The sequence below is a fragment of the Cotesia glomerata genome, linkage group LG5 (genome assembly GCF_020080835.1).
Source record: "Cotesia glomerata isolate CgM1 linkage group LG5, MPM_Cglom_v2.3, whole genome shotgun sequence".
Classification (NCBI taxonomy): Eukaryota; Metazoa; Arthropoda; class Insecta; order Hymenoptera; family Braconidae; genus Cotesia; species Cotesia glomerata.
Window position 1 is genome coordinate 24148221 of NC_058162.1, and position 27747 is coordinate 24175967.

The 27747-nt window shown below is 26.7% G+C and overlaps 2 protein-coding genes across 6 annotated transcripts in view; one reads left to right on the top strand and one right to left on the bottom strand.

The window, feature by feature from the left end:
* LOC123265624 (diacylglycerol lipase-beta-like) lies at window positions 1–21156 on the top strand. Of its 5 annotated transcripts, none has more exons than XM_044729429.1 (15): window positions 1–107; window positions 1723–1905; window positions 5729–6120; window positions 10220–10318; window positions 10422–10634; window positions 12886–13208; window positions 13395–13538; window positions 15667–15959; window positions 16044–16187; window positions 17482–17593; window positions 17692–17784; window positions 18489–18643; window positions 18786–18935; window positions 20603–20718; window positions 20818–21156. In XM_044729429.1, exons 4-15 carry the CDS (start codon window positions 10224–10226, stop codon window positions 21002–21004), a joined length of 2025 nt encoding a protein of 674 aa, XP_044585364.1. In that variant the 5' UTR covers window positions 1–107; window positions 1723–1905; window positions 5729–6120; window positions 10220–10223; the 3' UTR covers window positions 21005–21156. The 5 variants fall into 5 exon arrangements, with proteins under 5 accessions (XP_044585364.1, XP_044585366.1, XP_044585365.1 ...); XM_044729431.1 differs by lacking the exon at window positions 1–107 and adding an exon at window positions 1514–1528 and having other exon boundaries at window positions 20821–21156; XM_044729430.1 differs by lacking the exon at window positions 1–107 and having other exon boundaries at window positions 1692–1905.
* Window positions 21090–27747, bottom strand: part of LOC123265627 (RNA polymerase I-specific transcription initiation factor RRN3) — an 11516-nt gene continuing 4858 nt past the window's right edge. Inside the window, exons 4-7 of the mRNA XM_044729443.1 lie at window positions 27528–27680; window positions 23938–24405; window positions 23660–23838; window positions 21090–21706 (exon numbers count right to left, since the gene is read on the bottom strand). Of these exons, the coding sequence (XP_044585378.1) occupies window positions 21252–21706; window positions 23660–23838; window positions 23938–24405; window positions 27528–27680 (1255 nt within the window). The 3' untranslated portion in view covers window positions 21090–21251. The remainder of the gene's footprint in view (window positions 21707–23659; window positions 23839–23937; window positions 24406–27527; window positions 27681–27747) is intronic.

The window sequence follows — 27747 nt, forward strand, 5'->3', positions numbered from 1 at the left end:
GTGCCCGGTCTGTTGTCGACTCGACACTTGTGTTATTAACTTAAGACGTTTTGTTTAATTGTTGCGAATTTTTTTGTGATTGTTTATTTTATTTTTATTGTTTAATTGTTGAGTTTATTGTGAATTATTTATTTGATTATTTATAATTTTTTTAATTTTCAATTTTTTATAAATTGATAAATTTTTATTTAAATTATTTAAATTTTAATTTTTTTAATTTTTTATAATTTTTTTTATTTTAATTTTTTTTTTTTAATTTAATAAAATTAAAAAAATTTTTTTTTTATTAAAATTATTTTAATTTTAGTTTTTTTAATTTTTTATAATAATTTTTTTAATTTTCAATTTTTTTTTAATTAATAAATTTTAAATTACTCTTATTTAAAATTTTTATCAACATATTTGATTAATAAGTTTAAAAATTTTATTTAAATTTTAGTTGATTTTTTTTAAATTTAATTATTTATAATAATTTTTTTAATTTTCAATTTTTTATAAATTGATAAATTTTTATTTAAATTATTTAAATTTTAGTTTTTAATTTTTATAATAATTTTTTTTAATTTAATAAAATTAAAAAATTTTTTATTTAAATTATTTATATTAATTTTATAATTTTCAATTTTTTAAATAATAAATTTTTAAATTACTCTTATTTAAAATTTTTATCAACATATTTGATTAATAAGTTTAAAAATTTTATTTAAATTTTAGTTGATTTTTTTTAAATTTAATTATTTATAATAATTTTTTTAATTTTCAATTTTTTATAAATTGATAAATTTTTATTTAAATTATTGAAATTTTAATTTTTTTAATTTTTTATAATTTTTTTAATTTTCATTTTTTTTTTAATTTAATAAAATTAAAAAAATTTTTTTTTTATTTAAATTATTTATATTAATTTTTATAATTTTCAATTTTTTTTTAATTAATAAATTTTAAATTACTCTTATTTAAAATTTTTATCAACATATTTGATTAATAAGTTTAAAATTTTTATTTAAATTTTAGTTGATTTTTTTAAAATTTAATTATTTATAATTTTTTTAATTTTCAATTTTTTTTAAATTAATAAATTTTAAAATATTCTTTTAAAATTTTTGATTAATAAGTTTAAAGTTTTTAATTAAATTATTAAAATTTTAGTTTATTTTTTTTTTTAACTAAATTATTTAAATCTTTTTTAATTTTCAATTTTTTTTTAAATTAATAAATTTTAAAATATTCTTTTAAAATTTTTATTAACATATTTGATTAATAAGTTTTAAATTTTCATTTAAATTATTGATTAAAAAAACTTTATACAAATGTCAATGTTATTTAAAAAAAATTTGACTTTGAAACTTAATATTTTAAAATCAGTTCAAAGATTTATTAATTCACTTAATTTATAAATATTACTTCAAAATTTCTCAATCGAAATGTCAATATGATTTAAAAGAATACTCAACATTTTAATTACGCAATTTATTAAAATATTTAGCATATAAATTCACTCCAAACATCTAAAAGAAAAAAAATTGTGGTAAATATTTACAAGTGGGGTCAACCATTTTAATTTTTAATTTTTTGAACGAATTTTCTATATGATTTTATTTTAACAAATTTTACAAATTTAAAAAAAAAATTATAAATTTTTTAGAAAAATTAAATTAAACAAAAATTAAAATAAATTTTTATTTACAATAAAAATCACAAAAAAAAATTTTTACACAACAGAAACTACGCAAAAATATCTAAACCGTGGAATTTCCTGTGATTATCACGCCTAGCTGATGATAGCAATGAAAAACCGGCTGCGCGTAACGGACTCGGTCTTAGGATTCGAATAACCACAGAATTATAAATTAAAAATTAATTTTTTATTTTTACTATCACGCACAACAAAATCTATTATCTAAGGTACCAATTTTATTTATTTATTTAGTTATTCATTTCCCAAAAATACATATATAGTTGTACATATTATATAACTACATATAATCCCTATAGAGACAAATGATGGTAGTCTATTCATATGGTAAAGAAAAAGAGAGGTCTAATGTCTAATAGTAATAATAATAAACAATAATATTGATTAATATAATTAATAAACAATATTATTAATTAATATTGTTTATTAATGATATTAATTAATAACTGAGTAACTCTCTCATGAGCCTTCCAAGTAAAAATTACAATTAAATTTTGACATATTTCATATTTATTGTTTTTAGTAATTCAAATCTTATTTCATTTTATAATTAGTAACTAAAAAATTGTGTTATTTTAGAAACTTAGTTGCAACTATTTATTTATTGAATCATGATTAAGTGTATTTGTTAACCATTTTTTCATTTTAACCTTGTTCGTCTTATTAATTTCCGCCAATTTTTTATATTTCGTTGACAAAAGATTAAAATATTTTATAGCAACGTTATAGATTTCTACAATATCTATACTGAAAAAAAAAATTCTTGACTGAAGAATAAATTTTCTTGGCTCAAGAAAGTATTAAAAAAGATTAAAAATTTCTTGAATGAATTAAAAATTTCTTGAGCTAAGAAAAATTTTTTCTTGCTCCAAAATAACTTTTGTCTTCCTTAAAATTTGGTGTAAGAAATTTTTTTTTGTGTATACACTGAACTACACGGCTGCCCAATTTCAAAACACAGTAACTAACATTTAAAATTTTTTTTCAATTTTTCTTATTAAAAAAAAGTTTTCCCGCCAAATTGATGAAAAATTTAATTTATGAATAGAAAATACTTGAATATAAATATTTTTAGCAAAAAATACTTGAAATTAAGGTCTTAAAGTTGTAAAAAATGCAGCAATTCTAGAAAAAATCAGGCATAAAAATTTTGCAGTTACTGTGTTTTAAAATTGGGCAGCCGTATAGTTTTATTAACTTTATATAGTTTTATCTTTTAATGTCTAGATTTTCCACACAGAAAAAAAGGTTCACTTGAGCCAAGAAAATTTTTTTCTTCCTAATTATTTTCTTGAGCAAAAAAAATTTTTTTTGACACAAGAAATTTTACTTATTCCAATAAAATTAATTCTCTTGCTTTAAGAAATACGTATCTTGATCTAAGAACATTTATTTAAGTCAAGAAAATCTTGTTGTTTTGAAAAAATTCAGCCTCTTGCTCCAAAAAATTTAGTTCTTGATAAAAGTAAATTTTCTTCTTGAGAAAATTTCTCTCTTGCTCCAAAAAATTAAATATAAAGATAGAAATAAATTTTCATTAATATTTTTATTGGCTAACATGTCAAATAGGAAGATCAAATAATATTTTATCATTTTTAACTTCCCGCTAAGAAAATTGAAAATTTTCAAAAATCAGGAAGTTGTTGTTTTTACCCCGTTTTCCGAAAATCGAGTTTTCATCAGATCTTGACGTTTTGAGGTCCTAGGAAGCTTCCTAGTAGAAATGAAATCAAGTTTTTAGCCAGTAACTGGCCAGTTTTACTAGACTTAAACCAGTAACTGGCCAGTGTAATATCATCCAGTTTCTGTCCAGTAACTGGCCAGTTTTACTAGAGATCTAACAAAACATTATGGCGGCTTTAAAGTGAAACTGTCAGTTTCGAATTCTGAGGTTATTAGGCGTTATTAAAATTGTCAAATAAATTCAAAAATAATGTTTAATAAACGATATGATATAAAAAAAAAGTTTCATTTATGTATACATTATAAAATAGATAACATCATTAGTCTGATAGACTAATAATAAATCTAACAATAGAATAAGAAAATAATTATTTTGAATTGGAGATTTGTTTTTAATGCCCACAGTCGCAGTTTATATATTGTGTCATTTTTTTTCACTGCATCAATTTTGAAATATATACTGGAAATTATTTACACGTTAATAAACACTAATTTTGATTGATTTATACTGTTTTTTTAATAATAATTACAATAATGATGCGTACAGGTTAACAAAAAAAATAAACAAACATACACAGACTATTAAAGATACACTGTCGGTGTAACTAATGTTTATGACTTAGTTGTAGGTGGCGCGATTTCAAGTTTTTACTCGATATCACTGGCCAGTTACTGGTTTATGTCCAGTGAAAACTCGATTATTTCTACTAGGGTTCCCTGACTATTCCCGCGATAGTGTCCGTGCGACTGTATGTGTGTGTGTGTGAATTTCGTGAAAATTTGAATCGATTCGGTTCGCTAGATTTTGAGAAATCTCAAAAATAAACTTTTCAAAAAATCGTTTTCTTGGAATAACTTCTAAACGGCTTTACCGATCAATTCCAAAAACTAATCAGCTCTTAAGCTTAAAAAACCACGTCGATTGCCACCAGTCTCATCAAAATCGGTTGATTCGTTCGAGAGATATCGTGAACGAAAGAAAACCGAAAAAAGTGTTTTTTCGGAATAACTCCAAAATTCCTAGCGCGATCAATTCAAAATTTGAGATTCTTTGTGAGGCTTAAAAAACTGCGTCGAATGTTTCTAACCGCGTAAAAATCGGTTTATTCATTCAAAAGTTATTGCGGTTTAAAAATTCAAAAAATAGTGTCTTATCAAATCTCTATCAGACTTTTGAGCTCGAAGAGCTTTAAAGCATAGGAAAGCAATCTCTTTGAGCTCGGAGAGCTCAAAATAACCCATAAATTGTATTTTTGAACTCGAAGAGCTCAAAAACGTCGTTGGTGCAATTTTAAGCGCCTAAGTATGGAATTAGCGGGAAGTTGCAGGGATGGCCTTTAGTGTCAACCGTTTTCCTAATTTTTTTTTTGATCATTTTTGACGAAATGGAATAATTATAAAAGCCCAAAAAATCACGTCGATCGCCACCAAGAACGTGAAAATTGGTTGATTGGTTCGTGAGTTATCGTTGTCGAAAAAATTCGGAAGTGAATTTTTCGAATTTCTCTAAGATTTTCGGTTCGATGAGTTTGTGTTCAAAAGTATATCATAGATTCTGAAAAAGTGCGTGGAATACTGCCAACCGCGTGAAAATCGATTCATTCATTTAGAAATAATTGCAGTTTGAAAATTCCAAAAATACTGTTTTATTAAACATCTATCAGCCTTTTGAGCTCGAAGAGCTCAAAAGCATACAAAAGCTATTTCTTTGAGCTCGGAGAGCTCAAAATAACACACAAATTGTATTTTTGAGCTCGAAGAGCTCAGAAACGTCATGAGTGCAATTTCAAGCGTTTAGGTATGGAATTGGCGGGAAGTTGCAGGGATGGCCTTTAGGGTCAACCGTTTTCCAGATTTTTTTTTATTCAATATGTATAATTGCAGGCTAAAATAATATAAAATGGGTATCAAATATTCTCGAGAAAAATTTTCTCAAGGTGAGAAAATTTTTTTTCTGTATGCTTCTATAATGTTAGATCAAATATAAAAATTTATTGTATCAAATATTTATGATAATTTGAATTAAGAAAAAATGACTTCCACCAAAAATATAATTTCAAGAAAAATTTTTACTTCATCCAACACAACTTTGGTCTTTCTTCAGGCACCCGACAAATTTTCTTGAGCCAAGAATTTTGTTCTCCAGTCAAGAAATTTTTCTTTCTGTGTAATCATGTTATTTGAATAAGCCCAGAGTGAACCCTAGCTATCACTCTCACTCACCCTCTATGAATTTATACCTATAAAAAAAGTAAAATTTCCCGATTTTCCAGCGGTTTATTTTCTTTATATTTCTTCTTACTCATATAATACATTATACATTACTTATACTCTTACTCTTACTTGCAGATCTGGTCTCAGTGCCCCCACATACAAAATAAGACCAGCTTACACTCGACAGAGTAGAGGTTTTCATCGACATCGACATCAGGATCTCGATCGACGAGGTTGACGTTGACGACACTCTCCTCGTCCTTCCTTTCGCGCGATAACGCCTTTACTTGCGCGGTATGTTTCTATATACTGCGTACTCCACACTGGTGTGCTGACTACACCACTAGCTATTGCTATTGCTATATAATATAATACTACTGTATACACACCAAGTAGAGGAGCTTCATATCCAATTACACGCGCGAGTGATGAATAAGCTGAAGTAGTGACTCGAGAGACGAGTCAAGAGAAACAACTTTTGTTAGTCGAACGTGAATATTTTTTTTTAACTAAAAATATATTAGCCCGTAAGTTGATTTTTTTTTCTTCTTTTTCTTCTTAAAAGTCTGAAAGTCGTAAAATTTTTTTTTCTATTTTATTTTTTTTACTTTAATTAATTATTGAATTAATAATTATAATTTAAATTATCCTCGTGAGTAAAACAATTGATAATTTGTAAATATTATGCAATTGTTATTACTGTTACTGAATAAATTACTGTAAAAAGATCTTAACCGGCGATAATGGAGACCAAGAGGACTTTCTCTCTCTCAGAACTTTCTCTATAACAGTGACGTGGAAACTGTGTACTTTACCTAGTCTTTTACATAGATGCCACCGCGATTACACAAAAAATAGATAAAGAGAGAAAGAAAAAGATAAAAAAAAGCAACACTTGTCCTCTTTATTGTCTAGGTGAAATTTTAAAAGTTGACCGCCGACTGTACTTTTTTATTTTACTCAGAAAAATCTTTTAAATTGCTCAAGTTTGCTGTTTTTTTTTTTAACTAAAATTCGGTCACATTCCTTTCATGTTTTTGTGGTAAACGAATTTAAATTAATAATGTAAACAGCTTTTTTTTTGCTGATTTTTTTACTTTATTTAATAAGTTGTTATGGAAATTTTTTAATTTGGAAATGGAATTTTAAATTGTTTTTTTTGTCTGTAATTAAGTTTTTGTTTATTTTATTTTTAGCAGATTTTTTATTCATTTTTTTGCATTGTAATTTTAGTTTATTTTAACAAAGATTATTCGAAATTTTTAATAATTTTTTTAACTAATTAAAAAAATAAATTTGGTAATTATTTACAAGTTTGGATAAAATTTCTATTTTATCTTTTTTATATATATATATATATATATATATATATATATATATATATATTTTTTTTTTTTTCAAAAAGTACATAAAAAACGAACAATTAAAAAAAAATTGAATATCACAATTTTCTAAAAAATTTATAAATTTTTATGAAAATTTGTTAGAATTGTAATAATCAACTTTTTTTTTTAATTGTTCAATTTTTCATGTATTTTTCAAAAAAAATAATATATCAATAAAATCAAATCGAAATTTCGTTGAAAATAATGAAAATTAAAATGGTTGATCCCACTAGTAAATATTTACCACAAATTGACTAATTTTTTAAAAAATTTTATATTTATTTAGTGTAAACTAGCGACCTTGCAGTCTGACTGCAAGTCGCCATGTGACTGCCATGACTTGTGAACTATAAATAAATAAAATTTTGCTTTATTGAATCATGACTTTTGTTAAGTTGCACTTTACTTTCTTAACTATTGAAGATAAACTTTTTAAAGATTTAAGCTCATCCCGATGTTACACTCATCAAGAGCTTTCATTTGAATACCCACATGCATTTTTGACATATTTTTCCTGCGTACATATACAGGGTGTCCCAAAATTACTGTAAGAGCTTTTATGGGGGTATCGAGATGGAAATTTTGAATCGAAAGTTCCTGAACGATTTTAAAAAATTTGCATTACAATTTAAATTACAGCTAATTAAAGTAGGCCAATGAGAAGGTAGCTAATTGGCGGCTCTAAAATTCGAGAGTAGGGAAATCAGGTCGATAAGCTTAGAGTAAATTTGAACCTATGGTAATGCCTGTTTTATTTTTTGAACCTATGGTAATGCCCATTTTATTTTTTGAGCCAGAAGATGGCAGTAGCTTTTCTTTCTGGTCCAGAGGCCCGAAGCAATTTCACATTGAAAAAATAATAAAAAGAATTAGTGGCTTCAAGAGTCAACCGTTTTTCCGATTTTTAACTTCCCGCTAAGAAAATGGAAAATTTTCAAAAATCGGGAAGTTATTGGTTTTACCCCGTTTTTCGAAAATCGAGTTTTCAACGGATGTTGACGTTTTGAGGTCCTAGGAAGCCTCCCCGAATGTTTCCGCGGTGATGTCCGTATGTATGTGTGTGTGTGTGTGTGTGTGTGTGTGTGTGTGTGTGTGTGTGTGTGTGTGTGTGTGTTTTGTTAATGCAGATAACGGATATAAAACGATAAAAAAAAAATCGGAAAAACGGTTGACTCTTGAAGTCACCACTAATTCTTTTTATTATTTTTTCAATGTGAAATTGCTTAGAAATGTAAAACTGTTAGCTCAAATTTATTTATGGTTGGTAACTAAGTAGACAAAAAATTCATCTGAATCCTAGAAAAGGAAAATATCATATCCCTGCTTTCCTTTGGAATACTAACTGTATACCTACTCATTTTTTCATTGACAATCACTGAAAATAAAAATTCTTCGGGCCTCTGGACCAGAAAGAAAAGCTACTGCCATCTTCCGGCTCAAAAAATAAAATAGGCATTACCATAGGTTCAAAAAATAAAACAGGCATTACCATAGGTTCAAATTTACTCTAAGCTTGTCGACCTGATCTCCCTACTCTCGAATTTTAGAGCCGCCAATTAGCTACCTTCTCATTGGCCTACTTTAATTAGCTGTAATTTAAATTGTAATGCAAATTTTTTAAAATCGTTCAGGAACTTTCGATTCAAAATTTCCATCTCGATACCCCTATAAAAGCTCTTACAGTAATTTTGGGACACCCTGTATATGATATATATCTCAAAGATATAAGCTCATCCCGAAGTTAAGCTCATCGAGAGCTTTCATTTAAGTACCCACATGTATTTTGACATATTTTTCATATATTCATATATATCATATATATAAATATATGGAATATATGAAAAATTGATGTGGGTACTCAAATGAAAGGTTTTGATAAATACATCAGGATGAGCTTATATTTTTAAAAATATCATTAGTTTACAATATACAAGGTCATTTTTTAATTATTGACATTTTTAAAAATATAAACTCATTTTGATGTTACACTCATTGAGACCTTTTATTTAAGTACCCATATGGCATTTTTCATATATTTCATATACATGGTATTTGTGAAATATATAAATATATAAAATATATGAAAAATTGATGTGGGTACTCAAATGAAAGGTCTCGATGACTGTAACATCGGGATGAGCTTATATTTTTAAAAATGTCAATAGTTTACAAGATACAAGGTCATTTCTTAATTATTGACATTTTTTAAGATATAAACTCATTTCGATGATACACTCATCGAGACCTTTCATTCAAGTACCCACATAGCATTTTTCATATATTTCATATATATGGTATTTGTAAAATATATAAAATATATGAAAAATTGATGTGGGTACTCAAATGAAAGGTCTCGATGAGTGTAATGTCAGAGTGAGCTTATATCTTTAAAAATGTCAATAGTTCACAAGAAACAAGGTCATTTCATAATTATGTATTTAGAGAGCATTTTCAAAGGCAGCCTAAATACTTATCATAATAAATTGACTATTGGTGAGAATAATATGAAACCTTGAAAAGGCACAAATTCAAGACCTTTGCAATGACTCTAAATTTCACTAAAAAAACCAATTTTCTTAGTAATATAAATAAATTACCTAGAAATAATGAACAATAATTAAAACAATTAATAAGAAATAAAATATAACAAATTTGCAGAAAATTCCGATAAAATAAATAGAAACATTTTCCAAGTATCGACAAAAAATAAAATATTCTTAGTATAATTAAACAAAAAAAAATACCCAATAATTATCCGCGGACTGATGAGCTATGACACTGCCACCCATAAAAAAGTATCTACCTGAGATAAATAAATTTTTTACACATATAATACCCAGCATAAACAATCATCGATTGACACTTAGCAATCATGACTCTTTTGTATAAAATATTCACGATGATCATGATCTTCTTCTGACATCTCGGACGTCAGCGGCTGAAAAAGTGCTTACGTAAATTAAGCAGAATCTAATTAATATGCAGAAGTAAAATTAAATATAAATAATAGTAATTATAAAGAATGCATACATAACAAAAATAAATTTTTAATCGAGTGAACATTAGACATATCCTGAGTGCAGAGAATTCAGTAGTTTTCATTCGAAGCGTGACCGAGAGGAGAATGTAATCAAATCAGTAATCAGTAATAACAGCCCGCGTTGCGTAATATTTACAATTATTATAGTAGATTTAGATAAAAAAAATCAATTGGTAATTTATTTTTATTTTTTATTTAAAGAATAATGCCTGCGCTGCATCTTTTCGGTCGCAAATGGCTTGCAGCTACTGATGATCTTGTTTATCCTGGCCTCTTTGAAATATTTATCCGTGTAGTTTGGTATTTATTTATTTTTATTTTTATTTTAACTTATCATTTGATAACTGATTGCGCAAGCAGTGGAAAAAAAATTAATAAAATAATAAAGAATATTTTGTTTCAGGTTCGTTTTGATAGGCATCGCATGTCTGAGATATTATGGAGAAACTTGGCAGTGCAAAGTGGGTGGCCAACTGGTCCGCGTTTTTTTTGGCGGCGAATTAGTCATACTTGGTGTTGTTACCATTCTTGTGTTTGTTATGGTTAATCACAGCGCAAGGGGATCGATTGCCGATACTTACGCACGGAGATTCGTCGAACCGCTTTTGACAGTCAAGTAAATTTTTTTTAATTTTTATTTAACGTCAAAAAGTCAAATTTATAATTTTAAATACTTTAAAACTAGCAATCTTGCAGTCGCTATGTGACTGCCGTAACGTGAACTATAAATGAATGAAATTTTGCTTTGTTAAATAATGACTTTTATTAAATTGCACGATATTTTCTTAACTATTGGCATTTTTAAAGATATAAGCTCATCCTGATGTTACACTCATCAAGACTTTTTATTTGAGTACCCACATGCATTTTTGATATATTTTTTATAAATACATATATATAATATATATTTTAAAGATATGAGCTCATCCCGATGTTACACTCATCAAGAGCTGTCATTTGAGTACCTACATGCATTTTTAATATATTTTTGATATATACATATATATAATATATAAAATATATGAAAAATTGATGTGGGTACTCAAATGAAAGGTCTCGATGAGTGTTATGTCAGGATAAGCTTATATATTTAAATATGTCAATAGTTCACAAGATATTTGTTAAATTGAACTGTACTTTTTTAAATATTGGCGTCTTTAAAGATATAAGCTCATCCCGATGTTACACTCATCAAGACCTTTCATTTGAGTACCCACATGGCATTTTTTATATATTTCATATATATAGTATTTGTAAAATATATAAATATATAAAATATATGAAAAATTCATGTGGGTACTCGAATGAAAGGTTTTGATGAGTGTAATGTCGGGGTGAACTTATATCTTTAAAAATGTCAATAAAACACAAGATATTTGTTAGATTGCACTGTTTTTTCTTAACTATTGGCGTTTGTGAAGATATAAGCTCACCCCGATGTTACAATCATCAAGACCTTTCATTTGAGTACCCACATGTACTTTTGATATATTTTTATATATAAAAATATATAATATATATAAATATATGAAATATATGAAAAATTGATGTGGGTACTCAAATGAAAGGTCTCGATGAGTATAACATCGGGATGAGTTTATATCTTTTAAAATATTATTAGTTGAAAAGATACAATTTCATTTCTTAATTATTGACATTTTTAAAGATATAAACTCATTTCGATGTTACACTCATCGAGACCGTTCATTCAAGTACCCGCATGGCATTTTTTATATATTTTACATTTATGGTATTTGTGAAATATATAAATATATAAAATATATGAAAAATTGATGTGGGTACTCAAATGAAAGGTCTTGATGAGTGTAATATCAGGATGAGCTTATATCTTTAAAAATGTCAATAGTTCACAAGATATTTGTTAAATTGAACTGTACTTTTTAAATATTGGCGTCTTTAAAGATATAAACTCATTTCGATGTTACACTCATCGAGACCGTTCATTCAAGTACCCGCATGGCATTTTTTATATATTTTACATTTATAGTATTTGTGAAATATATAAATATATGAAAAATTGATGTGGGTACTCAAATGAAAGGTCTTGATGAGTGTAACGTCGGGGTGAACTTATATCTTTAAAAATGTCAATAAAACACAAGATATTTGTTAGATTGCACTGTTCTTTCTTAAATATTGGCGTTTGTGAAGATATAAGCTCACCCCGATGTTACAATCATCAAGACCTTTCATTTGAGTACCCACATGTACTTTTGATATATTTTCATATATAAAAATATATAATATATATAAATATATAAAATATATGAAAAATTGATGTGGGTACTCAAATGAAAGGTCTTGATGAGTGTAATATCAGGATGAGCTTATATCTTTAAAAATGTCAATAGTTCACAAGATACAAGGTCATTTCTTAATTATGTAGCTAAAGAAGGAGTATTTTCGAATGCAGCCTAAATACTTATTATAATAAATTGACTATTGGTGAGAATGATATGAAACCTTGAAAAGGCACAAATTCAAGTCAAGAATTTTCCAACGTTACCAAATTCAACCATAAAAACTCATTTTATTATATAAATACACTAGCCACAAATTTTTGCTTATTCTCTTCATAATATAGATAATTTAAAATTAAAAACTTAATAATCTATAATAATAAAATATTAAAAAATTTATCATTTTTTTTTATTAAAGCTACGAGGGATCAAAATCACAGTGATAATTAATCTATGTCAGTCACTAAATATCGAAAAAATTAAATTAGAATTAATTGAACTTCTTAAATTAATTATTTATTTATTGACTGACAAGATTTTTAAAATTGCCAATGAAATTTAAAAAATCATAAAAATAAAATTTTTAATTAATAAAATTAATTATAGGGTGCTGCTGCTACTTCCAGAAATAGCTTGGAACATACTGGGAACAATGTGGGTCCTGGGCGACTACGTCGATTGTACAAACGAGCGTTACACCATAGCAGTAATCGAAGCCCTGGTTTTCTTCGACTGGGTGTTGATAGGACTGGCGCTTCTGGGTCTTGCTTTGGTGTTCGACCCCCTGGGGTCTCTCACTTACTCCGACAAAGTTATCGAAGACTCAGTAGAGCACGGCAAAGTGTCTCGGATCTGGCTTCGAAGGTTCAAGTTCTTCTGGTGGATGCACAGAGATGAGAGTGCCACCGAGACATTCCAACATGTTGCTGGTGAGACATAGGTACATGATGCTCTCTCTAGTCCGACAGTTCCTATCCATCTGCATTCGACTAATTCTCTACTTCATTATTTTAATTCAATTTGTTATTTTTTTTTTTATTAATTATTAATTATTATTATTATTTATAAATTATCTTCCTGAACAATTTGATCTTAATAATTTGTTTTCGTTCCAGGACTCTTGAGTGCACTGTTCAGAGGAACAGATTTGGTTCCATCGGATGTCGTTGCAGGGTGTATTTTACTTCGGATACGCCAAAAACGTGAAACGATTGAATTGCGTCGCTTAAAAGTTATGGATCGTCCTGAGTATACAATTGGTAATTTCTTTAATTTTAAAATTTTACGTTGAAGACCCAGTTATTGACACTGACCTAGTTGTTGAACACTTGCAATTTTATTCTAATTAAAAAAATGAAATTTTCTCAAAAAACCAATTTTCTTAAAATTTAGAATTCAATAATCGTTATTATTAAGAGAATAAGAAAAATTTTGTCTCTAGGATATTCATAGATAAAATCGGTTTTTTTTAAAGAAATTTAGTATTATTGTAAAATACTTGAATTTGTACATTTACAAGGTTTCGTATCATTCTCACCGATAATCAATTTATTATGATAAGTACTTAGGCTGCAATCGAAAATAATTCATCTCTAGTTACAGAAATAAGAAATTACCTTGTATCTTGTAAACTATTGACATTTTTAAAGATATAAGCTCATCCTGATATTACACTCATCGAGACCTTTCATTTGAGGACCCACATCAATTTTACATATATTTTATATATTTATATATTTCACAAATACCATATATATAAAATATATAAAAAATGCCATGTTGATACTCAAATGAAAGGTCTCGATGAGTATAACATCGGGATGAGCTTATATCTTAAAAAATGTCAATAATTGAGAAATTACATTGTATCTTGTCAACTATTGACATTTTTAAATTTATAAGCTCATCCCGATGTTATACTCATCAAGACCTTTCATTTGAGTATCCACATCAATTTTTCATATATTTTATATATTTATATATTTCACAAATACCACATATATAAAATATATAAAAAATTGATGTGGGTACTCAAATGAAAGGTCTCGATGAGTGTAACATCGGGATGAGCTTATATCTTAAAAAATGTCAATAATTAAGAAATGACATTGTATCTTGTCAACTATTGACATTTTTAAATTTATAAGCTCATCCCGATGTTATACTCATCAAGACCTTTCATTTGAGTACCCACATCAATTTTACATATATTTTATATATTTATATATTTCACAAATACCACATATATAAAATATATAAAAAATGCCATGTTGATACTCAAATGAAAGGTCTCGATGAGTGTAACATCAAAATGAGCTTATATCTTAAAAAATGTCAATAATCAAGAAATGACATTGTATCTTGTGAACTATTGACATTTTTAAAGATATAAGCTCATCCCGATGTTAAACTCATTAAGACCTTTCATTTGAGTACTCACATAAATTTTTCATGTATTTAATATTGTTATATATATATATTATATATATGTATATATGAAAAATATGTCAAAAATGCAAGTGGGTACTCAAATGAAAGCTCTTGATGATTGTAACATCGGGATGAGTTTATATCTTTATAAATCTCAATAGTTAAGAAAGTACAGTGCAATTTAACAAAAGTCATGATATAATTAAGCAAAATTTTATTTATTATCGTTCACAATTCTCGGCAGTCACGTAGTGACTGCTGGTTGCTAGTTATATTTATTATTAAAGTTGATTTTTTTTTTTAATTAAAATAAAATTCCAAGCGTCAATAACTGGATCTTTTAATTTTTTAATTTCAAATATTTATAAAATGATTAAAAATAACTTAACTTAAAAACAATTAATAAAAATAAATAAATTTCAGATTTACGGATAACATTGTAATTAAAAAACAAATTATGAAATTGGAATTAAAGAATTAAAATATTTTGATTTTCAACAAACAAATTCATAACATTAAAGTTAGCAATTATTTAACAATTTTTTTATTTGATTTAAATTTGTTCCGAAAAATTATTTAAAAGACAATTCTATTTTTTATTTCTTAAAATTTCTAAGTGTCAATTTTTCTAAAATGTTTTTTATAACATTAAAGTTAAAAGTGTCACTTGATCATTTTTTAATTTTATTAAACAAAAAAATTTGTTCCAAAAATTTATTTGAAAAAAATTACATTTTTTCTTTTTTTTAATTTCCACATGTCAATTTTTTTGCCATAATTTTTTTGTAATAAAATTCTTAGAATAATTAAATATATACTACATAAATTTTCATAAAAAAAAATGACATGTAAAAATTAAAAAAAAATAAAAAATTGCATTTTTTAAGTCAATTTTTTTTTCTAATTTTTTTGCCATAATTTATTTTTAAAAAAATTAATAAAAGATATAAATTTCAGATTCACGTATAATATTTACCAACACACCAGCATGGATGTCATTAGAATGGGCGCATCACTACATGAAGCTCTCAATAGCCTCTTACGGATGGTTATTTGTCTTGTACCAGAATGCGTGTACAGGTTGCTGCAAATTGATCCGTCACATGAGCTGCTGTAGTTGCTTAAGAAGACACCAGCCGATTGTTCTCGACGACAATTGCTGCCTCTGTAGTCTCGCTGGCGTTAAATATCTTTCGCAATTGTCCCAAGACGACATTCTGTTCGCATCTTTTCGCAACCACTTGTGCGAAGTGAGTTCCTCTTTACTTCCTCTATCCTCGCCCAATAATCAACGTTAATCATAACAATTATTTATTTATTTCTTTGTCTCCAAGATTCCATTCTGCGTGGTCGCCGATCACAAAACCGCAAGCGTCGTGATAGTAATCAGAGGTTCATTGTCATTGAGGGATCTTATTACTGACATTGCCGCCGCCTCGGATTCTTTCGAGCCCGAGGGTTTGCCTCCCGGTAGCATGGTAATTTTTTTTTTTTTATTAAATCTATATTATTAAAAGAATAAGAAAAATTTAGTCTCCAGGATAGTCATATGTTAAAATCGGTTTTTTTTAGTGAAATTTAGTGTCATTGAAAAGATCTTTACTTGAATTTGTGCCTTTTCAAGGTTTCATATAATTTTCACCAATAGTCAATTTATGATGATAAGTATTTAGGTTGCATTTGAAAAGGCTCTATCTCTAGATACATAATTAAGAAATGACATTGTATCTTGTAAACTATTAACATTTTTAAAGATATAAGCTCATCCCGATGTTATACTCATCGAGACCTTTCATTTGAGTACCCACATCAATTTTTCATATATTTTATATATTTATATATTTTACAAATACCATATATATCGAATATATAAAAAATGCCATGTGGGTACTTAAATGAAAGGTCTCGATGAGTATAACATCGAAATGAGTTCATATCTTAAAAAATGTCAATGATTAAGAAATGACATTGTATCTTGTCAACTATTGACATTTTTAAAAATATAAGCTCATCCCGATGTTACAGTCATCGAGACCTTTCATTTGAGTACCCACATCAATTTTTCATATATTTTATATATTTATATATTTCACAAATATTATATATATATATATATATATACATATATATATATATATATATAAAATGCCATGTGGGTACTAAAATGAAAAGTCTCGATGAGTGTAACATCGAAATGAGCTTATATCTTGAAAAATGTCAATAATTAAAAAATGACATTGTATTTTGTAGACTATTGATATTTTTAAAGATGTAAGCTCATCCCGATGTTATACTCATCGAGACCTTTCATTTGAGTACCCACATCAATTTTTTATATATTTTATATATATATATATATATAAAATATATAAAAAATGCCATGTGGGTACTTAAATGAAAGGTCTCGATGAGTGTAACATCGAAATGAGTTTATATCTTGAAAAATGTCAATAATTAAGAAATGACATTGTATTTTGTAGACTATTGACATTTTTAAAGATGTAAGCTCATCCCGATATTGCACTCATCGAGACCTTTCATTTGAGCACCCACATCAATTTTTGATATATTTATATATATTATGTATATGTATATATGAAAAATATATGAAAATGCATGTGGGTACTCAAATGACTGCTCTTGATGAGTGTAACATCGGGATGAGTTTATATCTTAAAAAACGTTAAAATTTAAGAAAGTACAGTGCAATTATATTTAAGGTTGCTAGTTATATTGAAAATAAAAATAAAAATAAATTTTTAATTATTTTAGGCTCACCGTGGAATGATTATAGGCGCGAAAGTTCTTCTGAAGCAACTGGACCAGTACAAGATACTCGAGAAAGCATTTGCGACATACCCCAATTACGGATTGACTGTAACAGGTAATCAATTTTATATATGTTGTAATCATGAATTATTACTAAATATATAGCATAAATGAGCTCTTTTGAGAATATATTTTTATTTGCCTTTTAAATAGGTCACAGTCTCGGTGCTGGCCTTGCTGTTCTTCTGGCGTTACTTATACGGCCACGTTATCCCCATTTGAAAGTTTACGCTTTTGCAACTCCAGGTTAATTTTATTATAATTAAATATCAATTATTAAATTTACTTTGCTGTTATTTATTAAATTTTTAGAAATTTTTTAATAAATAAATTTGGCAAAAAAAATTGACATGTATACATTCTATAGAAATTTATAAAAATTAAAAATTCAATTTTTTTTTAAATAATTTTTTTGGAACAAATTTGTTTGTTAAAAAAAATTAAAAAATTGTCAAGTGATTGCTAACTTTAATGTCATTTATGAAAATTTATTTATTGAGCAGATATTTATTTAATTTTGTAACAAATAAATTATGAGACAAAAAATTAGAAAAAAAATTGACATGTAGAAATTAAAAAAAATTACAAATTCATTTTTTTTCCATTTTTTTTTTTACAATAATTTCTTTATCGCAAAAATCCTTAGAGTTATCAAATATCTGCTTAATTAATTATCTTGCTGATTTTAGTATCATAAAAATTTTTTTGTCTGCTAATTTCAATATAATTCGTATCAAAATTCATTCAGCAGATATTTACTAAATATTAAGAATTTTTTTAACCGATAAATTATGGCAAAAAAAATTAAAAATGCAATTTTTTAAAGCTAATTTTTCTTAAAAAATTTTTAAGTATCTTTTTAAAAAATTTTTTTTCAATCCAAAATCAAATCTATGATTAGTGCATTATAATTATCAGAAGAAAAGGTAGTAATATTTATTTAATTACAGCTGGTTTACTTTCGAGAGAAGCTGCTCGAGTTACTGAAGATTTTGTGCTGACTGTCGGACTGGGTGATGATCTGGTGATGCGGCTGAGTGTCGACAGTATGGAAAACTTTCGAACCTCTTTACTGATAACTTTGCAAGCTTGCAGGTTACCCAAAGTAAGTCATTTTTGCTACGTTCATCAGAAAGTTAACTTCTGAGTTTAAAAAAAAAAATACTGATTTTTTTTTAATTTTAAAAAATTTTATTGTAATAAATGTAACAATTTTCTATTATAACAAATTTTTGAAATGTTTTTAGTATCGAGTTGTGCTAAATGGCTTTGGATATGCATTATTCGGAGTCCCAGATCGAGATTTACATAGTACGTGGAGGAACGCTAATACAATAAATTCAATACCTGGACAGTTACCATTGCTTGCTGGTGAAACTTCTAGTTTACGTCAATCGGTAATATATTTATGATAATAAGTATTTATATATAACTGCATTCGAAAATCCTCTTTATCTAGCTACATAATTAAGAAATGACTTTTTGTCTCGTGAACTATTGACATCTTTAAAGATATAAGCTCATCCCGGCGTTACACTCATCAAGAGCTTTCATTCGAGTACCCACATGCATTTTTGATATATTTTTCATATATACATATATATAATATATATAAATATATTAAATATATGAAAAATTGATGTGGGTACTCAAATGAAAGCTCTTGATGAGTGTAACGTCGGGATGAGCTTATATCTTTAAAAAAATCAATAGTTACGAAATTACAGTGCAATTTAACATAAATAATTAAGAAAAGATTTTGCGTCTTGTGAAATATTGACATTTTTAAAGATATAAGCTCATCCCGACATTACACTCATCAAGACTTTTCATTTGAGTACCCACATCAATTTTTCATATATTTCATATATTTATATATATTATATATATGTATATATGAAAAATATATCAAAAATGCATGTGGGTACTCAAATGAAAGCTTTTGATGAGTATAATACCGGAATGAGCTTATATCTTTAAAATTGTCAATATTTAAGAAAGTACAGAGCATTTTAACAAATATCTTGTGAACTATTGACATTTTTAAAGATATAAGTTCTTCCCGATATTACACTTATCAAGATCTTTCATTTGAGTACCCACATCAATTTTTCATATATTTCATATATTTATATATATAATATATATGAAAAATATATCAAAAATGCATGTGGGTACTCAAATGAAAGCTTTTGATGAGTATAATACCGGAATGAGCTTATATCTTTAAAAATGTCAATATTTAAGAAAGTACAGAGCATTTTAACAAATATCTTGTGAACTATTGAAATTTTTAAAGATATAAGTTCTTCCCGATATTACACTTATCAAGATCTTTCATTTGAGTACCCACATCAATTTTTCATATATTTCATATATTTATATATATTATATATATGAAAAATATATCAAAAATGCATGTGGGTACTCAAATAAAAGCTTATGATGAGTATAATACCGGAATGAGCTTATATCTTTAAAATTGTCAATATTTAAGAAAGTACAGAGCATTTTAACAAATATCTTGTGAACTATTGACATTTTTAAAGATATAAGCTCCTCCCGATATTACACTTATCAAGATCTTTCATTTGAGTACCCACATCAATTTTTCATATATTTCATATATTTATATATGTTATATATATGAAAAATATATCAAAAATGCATGTAGGTACTCAAATGAAAGCTTTTGATGAGTATAATACCGGAATGAGCTTATATCTTTAAAAATGTCAATATTTAAGAGAGTACAGAGCATTTTCACAAATATCTTGTGAACTATTGACATTTTTAAAGATATAAGCTCCTCCCGATATTACACTTATCAAGATCTTTCATTTGAGTACCCACATCAATTTTTCATATATTTATATATATTATATATATGTATATATGAAAAATATATCAAAAATGCATGTGGGTACTCAAATGAAAGCTCTTGATGAGTGTAACATCGGGATGAGCTTATATCCTCAAATACATCAATATTTAAGAAAGTACAGTGCAATTTAACAAAAGTCATTATTTAATGAAGCAAAACTTTATTTATTGTTACTTTTAGGAAGCGATGATTTTAGAACGTGATGTAACTAGAAGAAGATATTCAAAAGTGAGACTATACAACGCTGGTCGTATTCTTCACATAGTCCGACTAAAATCTCCTCCAGATGAGAACAGGTATAAATTACAACAAAACCTCAATTAAAAAAAAAAAAATTATTTTTAGCTAAGAATTTCTTAATGAAATTTTTAAATTAAAATTTAATAATTTTATATTAGTGATAGAAAAACAAATAAAAAAGACCGCCAGTACGAGATGCGTTGGGCGCAACCAGAAGATTTTATGGAGCTATCGGTGATGCCGAGGATGCTGCTGGACCACTTACCAGAAAACCTAGAACTAGCACTGAGCACTTTATTAAAACAACAAGAAGACCTACCAGTCTACTTAGACTCGACGTAGAGCAATTTAAATCATAATTATAATTATAATATAAAATATAGAAGTAAGATTAATTTATATATCATAAACTTACATTCCACACACATCTTTTGTACAATTAATTTTATTTAAATAAACTTAATTTTGTAATAAACGCTGATAATTATAAAATACACGTCAAGCCATTAAAGACATATTTAATTGCACGTAGCTTTAATGACTTAATAAATTAAAATTAATTCACCTAGGTATATAAATTTATGAATTTTCAAGTCTCCATAAAATTAGGAGGTGAAGAGCATTGCTCCATTAAGGGGTTAATAACTGAGTCTTCAGGGTGCGGCGTCCCGAAGTCATCCATATAGTCGTCCTCGTCATTCTCCATATTGCTGTTCTCGGTGTTTAAAATTTCTTTAGACCTTAACGCAGGATTTGCAGCTTGGTACTCCTGGTAAATCGGCTTTATCTTCTCCGAGCTCTGGAGTAATACGTAAGCGTCGAACGGGTAAAATACCTCCAGTTGTTTTACGAATTTTTTCGTAGTCTGTATCACCGGCAAGTTATTCCGCAAATTGTCGTTTATTTTAGAGTGGCAGTAGACTATTTCGTAGTCTCGCATTACGTCTGCAAACCGCTGGACAAACCTTGCATCGCAGGCGCGGAGAGGGTTCAAGTTACAGGTTACCATGTTTCCTAGGCCAAGATTTTCGAGGAATTTCAGATCTGTAAAATTTTTTTGTTATTATTAATAATTTATTCAAGTAATTAAAAAAAAAAAATTCGAATTTTTTATTACAATAAAAAAAAATAAAAATAAAAATTTGAAAAATTAAAATTTGCATGTCTTAAGTGTTTATGTTATTTGTAAATTTTTCAAGTTTTACAAGTATTTAGGCTGCATTTGAAAATGCTCTATTTTTAGCTACATAATTAAGAAATAACCTTGTATCTTGTAAACTATTGACATTTTTAAAGATATAAGCTCATCCTGATGTTACACTCATCAAGACCTTTCATTTGAGTACCCACATAAATTTTTCATATATTTTATATATTTATATATTTCATAAATACTATATATATAAAATATATAAAAAATGACATGTGGGTACTTAAATGAAAGGTCTCGATGAGTGTAATATCGAAATGAGTTTATATCTTAAAAAATTTTAATAATTAAGATATGGTATTGTATCTTGAGAGCTATTGACATTTTTAAAGATATAAGCTCACTCCGACATTACACTCATCGAGACCTTTCAATTGAATACCCACATCAATTTTTCATATATTCTATATATTTATATATATTATGTATATCTATGTATGAAAAATATATCAAAAATGCATGTGGGTACTCAAATGAAGGGTCTTAATGAGTATAACATCGGGATGAATTTATATATTAAAAAATGTCAATAATTAAGAAATGACATTGTATCTTGTCAACTAATGATATTTTTTAAGATATAAGCTCATTCCGATGTTACACTCACCTATACTTTTCATTTAAGTACCCACATCAATTTTTCATATATTTATATATATTATATATATGTATATATGAAAAATATATCAAAAATGCATGTGGGTACTCAAATGAAAGCTCTTGATGAGTGTAACGTCGGGATGAGCTTATATCTTTAAAAACATCAATGGTTAAGCAAGTATAGTGCAATTTAATAAATATCATGTGAACGATTGACAATTTTAAAGATATAAGCTCATCCCGCTGTTACGCTTATCAAGACTTTTCATTTGAGTACCCACATCAATTTTTTATATATTTATATATATTATATTATATATAGGTACATATGAAAAATATATCAAAAATGCATGTGGGTACTCAAATGAAAGCTCTTGATGAGTGTAACGTCGGGATGAGCTTATATCTTTAAAAACATCAATGGTTAAGCAAGTATAGTGCAATTTAATAAATATCATGTGGATTGACATTTTTAAAGATATAAGCTCATCCCGCTGTTACGCTTATCAAGACTTTTCATTTGAGTACCCACATCAATTTTTCATATATTTATATATATTATATATAGGTATACATGAAAAATATATCAAAAATGCATGTGCGTACTTAAATGAAAGCTCTTGATGATTGTAACATCGGGATGAGCTTATATCTTTAAAAACATCAATAGTTAAGAAAGTACAGTGCAATTTAACATAAGTCATAGTATAATTAAGCAAAATTTTATTTATAATAGGTCGCAATTCTCTGCAGTCACGTAGTGACTGCAGGCCTAGTTATATTTATTAATTTATTAAAATTGATTTTTTTTAATTAAAATAAAATTGCAAGTGTCAATAACTTGGTCTTTTACCTTAAGTCATTAGAAATAATTATTTACTATTCAAATCTTAATTCAAGTTATTTTAAAGTAGATAAAATATTAATAAATATAATTTTTGAATTACAAATTTTGAGATAATTGGTTCTTTCAGAACATTTCATTTTTTTAATTAGAATAAAATTTCAAGTGTCAATAACTGAATACATAAGGGTCTTTTACCTTATCTACTAACAAAAAAATTGAAATTATTGAAAAAAATTCGAATTTCATTTCTTTTTAATTATCTTTAATCAGTATTTTTAAATAGAGTACCTACGCTCACGCTTAATATGAGGCATGCAAAAAAAAATTTTTTTAAACTTACTTTCTGGCGTAGAAGTAAGATCTCGACTTTTAAAAGCTACTACATAAAAAACAGCTTTACACATCGAGTAAAAAACTGCGTGTGCACTAACATCACAGTAGGCATGTTCAGGCTTATTGTGCGATTTAATGTATTCATTTATCCAAACTGACATTTTTTTAATATAATCCGTGAGCAAACTAAAAATAAAAAAAATTAAAATTATTTTTATTTTTCCAAAATTTACAAATAAAATATAAAATATAATTAAATAAATACTCAAATAAATAAATACTCACCTAAAAGTAATAAAATTTCCTCGAGCTAGTAAACTTTCAATATAACAAATAGAAACCTGACGAATGTTAGTGTGAGTCTGGCCGTTCTCATTAACAACTTTCTGCCAAAGCCAGCTGAGAAAAGCTTTCGCGATCCCGGTATTGAAGCTGCAGAAGTAAAACATGACAAACTGGATCTGGCTGGGCCATTCAGTGGGAAGGATAATTTTTTCAAAGCACTGTAAAAGCTCAAAATACATTTTTTTAACGTTGTCTTGGTTCATCTTGCCGTCGGGGTGACAGCAGTCATAAATATATGTCATGAACATGTCCATACATATGTCCAGAGTATGGGCCAGAGGGTGATCTTTAATCTCGGTGTTATTTTCTGAGTCCATTTGAAATATTTCTTCTTCTTCGTCGTCTTCTAATTCTCTACGGTAATCTAGGATTACTTCTCGAGAAATGTGCACGTCTAGGCTGGTCAATCTAAAATTAATACAAATAATACAATAATAAATATATTGTAATTTAATAATTAATAAATGATTTTTTGATATTGACTGTCAATTTTTATTCAAGTTTATAGGGGCATTCCATGTGAAATAGGAAAATGACTAAAATTTTTTAATTTCTCTCATTTAGTCCTAATTTATTATTTAAACTTTATATTTTACTAATTTGTAAAGAAAATTTTTTTTAATCAATTAGAAAATCGAATACTCTCCTAGTAACTTTTCAGCCGTACTAACTTGTATCCGGGTCAAATGTTGTTTTAATAGTTTTAACAACAAATTCATTTTATCTTTGTTATTAACTAACATATTTATTATTATAATTTTAAGAACAAATTTTTTTATGTTCGTTATTAATTAACACCTAAGTTTATCAAGATCGTGTTGTCAGCATGCTAAATCCTTTATTTGTGTTTTTTAATTAGTTTTTTTTAATTATCCTAAATAATTTATAGTTAAATATATAAACAATAATGTTTCTAAGGTTGAAATAATATAAAAGTCTTTTTAATAAACAACTTGATGTAGACATTTTGTACTTGTCCCACCAGTCACAAATGCCTGTCCCACCAGTCACAATAAAAAAATTTTTTTCTGCCCTCCGACCAGAAAGTGGCAACTTTCTGGCCACTGCGCTAAACAAAGTTGCCACATTCTGGCTACGTCGAGCAGAAAAATAGTATACACACCTTGGCCAGTAAATAAGAAAGCCTCAGATCACATGTTTGTCAACCTCGGCTTCGCCTCGGCCAACAATTACATGTGATCTGAAACTCTTCTTATTTTACTGGCCTAGGTATGTAATATACTATTTAATTGTTTCTACATAGATAATTAGTCTAAATATTCATAATATTGAATGTTTGTAGGATAAATTTTGTATTGAGAGGGAAGTATTTTTTTTCAGTTTAGTGGTCGAACTGAAATTGGACTTTAAGTATACCTTTGGTAAGAGAGGATTTTTCTTAGTCCTACCAGTCACACTCAGTCAAATGATAATTACGAGAAACTTAAAAAGTAATGGAGGTTTTTGACAAAGGGATGTTGGTAATTAGCTATTCTTCTATATTATAAGATAAATTGTACTATAGGGGTATTCCGTGCGAAATGGGAAAATTAAAATTAAAAAATTTCTTTAATTCATTCTAATTTAGTCCTAATTATTAAAAGTTTATATTTTACTAATTTGTAAAGAAAATTTTTAATCAATAAGAAAATCGAATACTCTCCTAGTAACTTTTCAGTCGTACTAACTTGTATCCGGGTCAAATGTTGTTTTAATAGTTTTAACAACAAATTCATTTTATCTTTGTTATTAACTAACATATTTATTATTATAGTTTTAAAAACAAATTTTTTTATGTTCGTTATTAATTAACACCTAAGTTTATCAAGATCGTGTTGTCAGCATGCTAAATCCTTTATTTGTGTTTTTTAATTAGTTTTTTTTAATGATCCTAAATAATTTATAGTTAAATATATAAACAATAATGTTTCTAAGGTTGAAATAATATAAAAGTCTTTTTAATAAACAACTTGATGTAGACATTTTGTACTTGTCCCACCAGTCACAAATGCCTGTCCCACCAGTCACAATAAAAAACATTTTTTTAATTGTTTCTACGTAGGTAATCAGTCTAATTCTTCATAATAATGAATGTTTGTAGGATAAATTTTGTATTGAGAGGGAAGTATTTTTTAAAAGTTTAGTGGTCGAACTGAAATTGGACTTTAAGTATACTTTTGGTAAGAGAAGGATTTTTCTTAGTCCCACCAGTCACACTCAGTCAAATGATAATTACGAGAAACTTAAAAAGTAATGGAGGTTTTTGACAAAATGATGTTGTTAATTATTCTTCTATATTATAAGATAAATTTTACTATAGTATAAATTTCAGTCACATAGTTATAGCTTATAATTGATCGAATTGCAGAATCAAATATCCCACCAATCACTATGGAATGCCCCTATATCAAATCAATTTCAATAAAAAAATTCTTTAAAAAATTTCCACTAATAATTTTTTTTTTAATTTTACATGTGGAATTTTTTTATTAAATTTTTATGACGAATTAGCAGACACTTGACAATTTTTTTAACAATAAACTAGGTCTGGAAAATTATTTTTAAAAAATTGCACTTAGAATTTTTTAGATCACCTAAAGATGGAATTTTTTAAACAAATTTTTCCTGCCATAATTGATTAGTTAGAAAATTTCTAAAACTTATCAGATGTCTCTCAATTTCACTGTCATAAATTTTTTTCACAATAATTTCAGTTATAAAATTCTAAAAAAATTTCTAATGTCTGTCAACTTCAGTGTCATATAACTAGCAACCTGTAGTCACTATTTGAATTCCGAGATTTACGGATGATGAATAAGAAAATTTTGGCTTAATGATTTTTGATATTTATGACACTATACATAGTTTGGGTACTTTTTAAATAAATTTTAAAAATAATAGTGCTATCACAGGATCAATTACAAATAATTTAATGGACAAATGTGACGGAACAAATTTATAGAACCAACAAACTATTAAAAACTCCTCCAAAAACTTGACATATAAAATTGACTACTAAAAAATATATAAAACCAAAAGGCACTAATTCTTATCAAAACTTTTCTGATGATACTAAACTAAACTATAAAAATTCCTTTAAAAATAATAATACGCTCGTCACAAAATTTTCCTTACTCTCTCAATTATTTAAATCATAAATGAATATCGCTGAAAAAATATCAAACCCAATTTACGATAAAGATATACCCGTTAAAAATTTTTCTTAATCTCTTAATTATATAAATTAATTTTTGCCATAAAACCACATTGACTTGTACAAAACAAAATAAATAAATAAACAAATTTTGTTTATCACGAAATTCTAATCTATTTATAACTACTTCGAAAACTTATCATAATAAATCAACAATTTTAGAAAAGAAAATAAAACATTCAAAAGGCACAAATTCAGATCAAAACCTTTCCAATGATCCAGAATTTAATTTAAAAAAGTCATTTTATCATATAAAAAGCAGCCAAAATTTTTCTTATTCTCTTTAGTATAAAGATAATTAATAAATAATAATTACTTTTCCACTATTGTCAAAAGAATATCTGTTCTCAGTTGTGGTGCGTATTCAGTAATTTGTAGCAAAAAGTACAAGTATCTTTGATGCAAATACGATGATTTTTTGCGCCAAGGATATTTATCTTTCAATGACTTCAATAACAAATCGTTTGACCTGAAATAAAAATTTACAATTAAATAATTTAAAAATAATTTTTGAAAAATTTAATTTAAAAATTCTA

Bases quoted from the DNA above. Each gene is read 5' to 3' on its own strand.
- LOC123265624 (XM_044729429.1), top strand. From the start codon at position 10,224: ATGCCTGCGCTGCATCTTTTCGGTCGCAAATGGCTTGCAGCTACTGAT. The intron at 10,635-12,885 runs GTAAATTTTTTT...AATTAATTATAG, and splicing joins GAACCGCTTTTGACAGTCAA to GGTGCTGCTGCTACTTCCAG. The intron at 15,960-16,043 runs GTGAGTTCCTCT...TTTGTCTCCAAG, and splicing joins TTCGCAACCACTTGTGCGAA to ATTCCATTCTGCGTGGTCGC.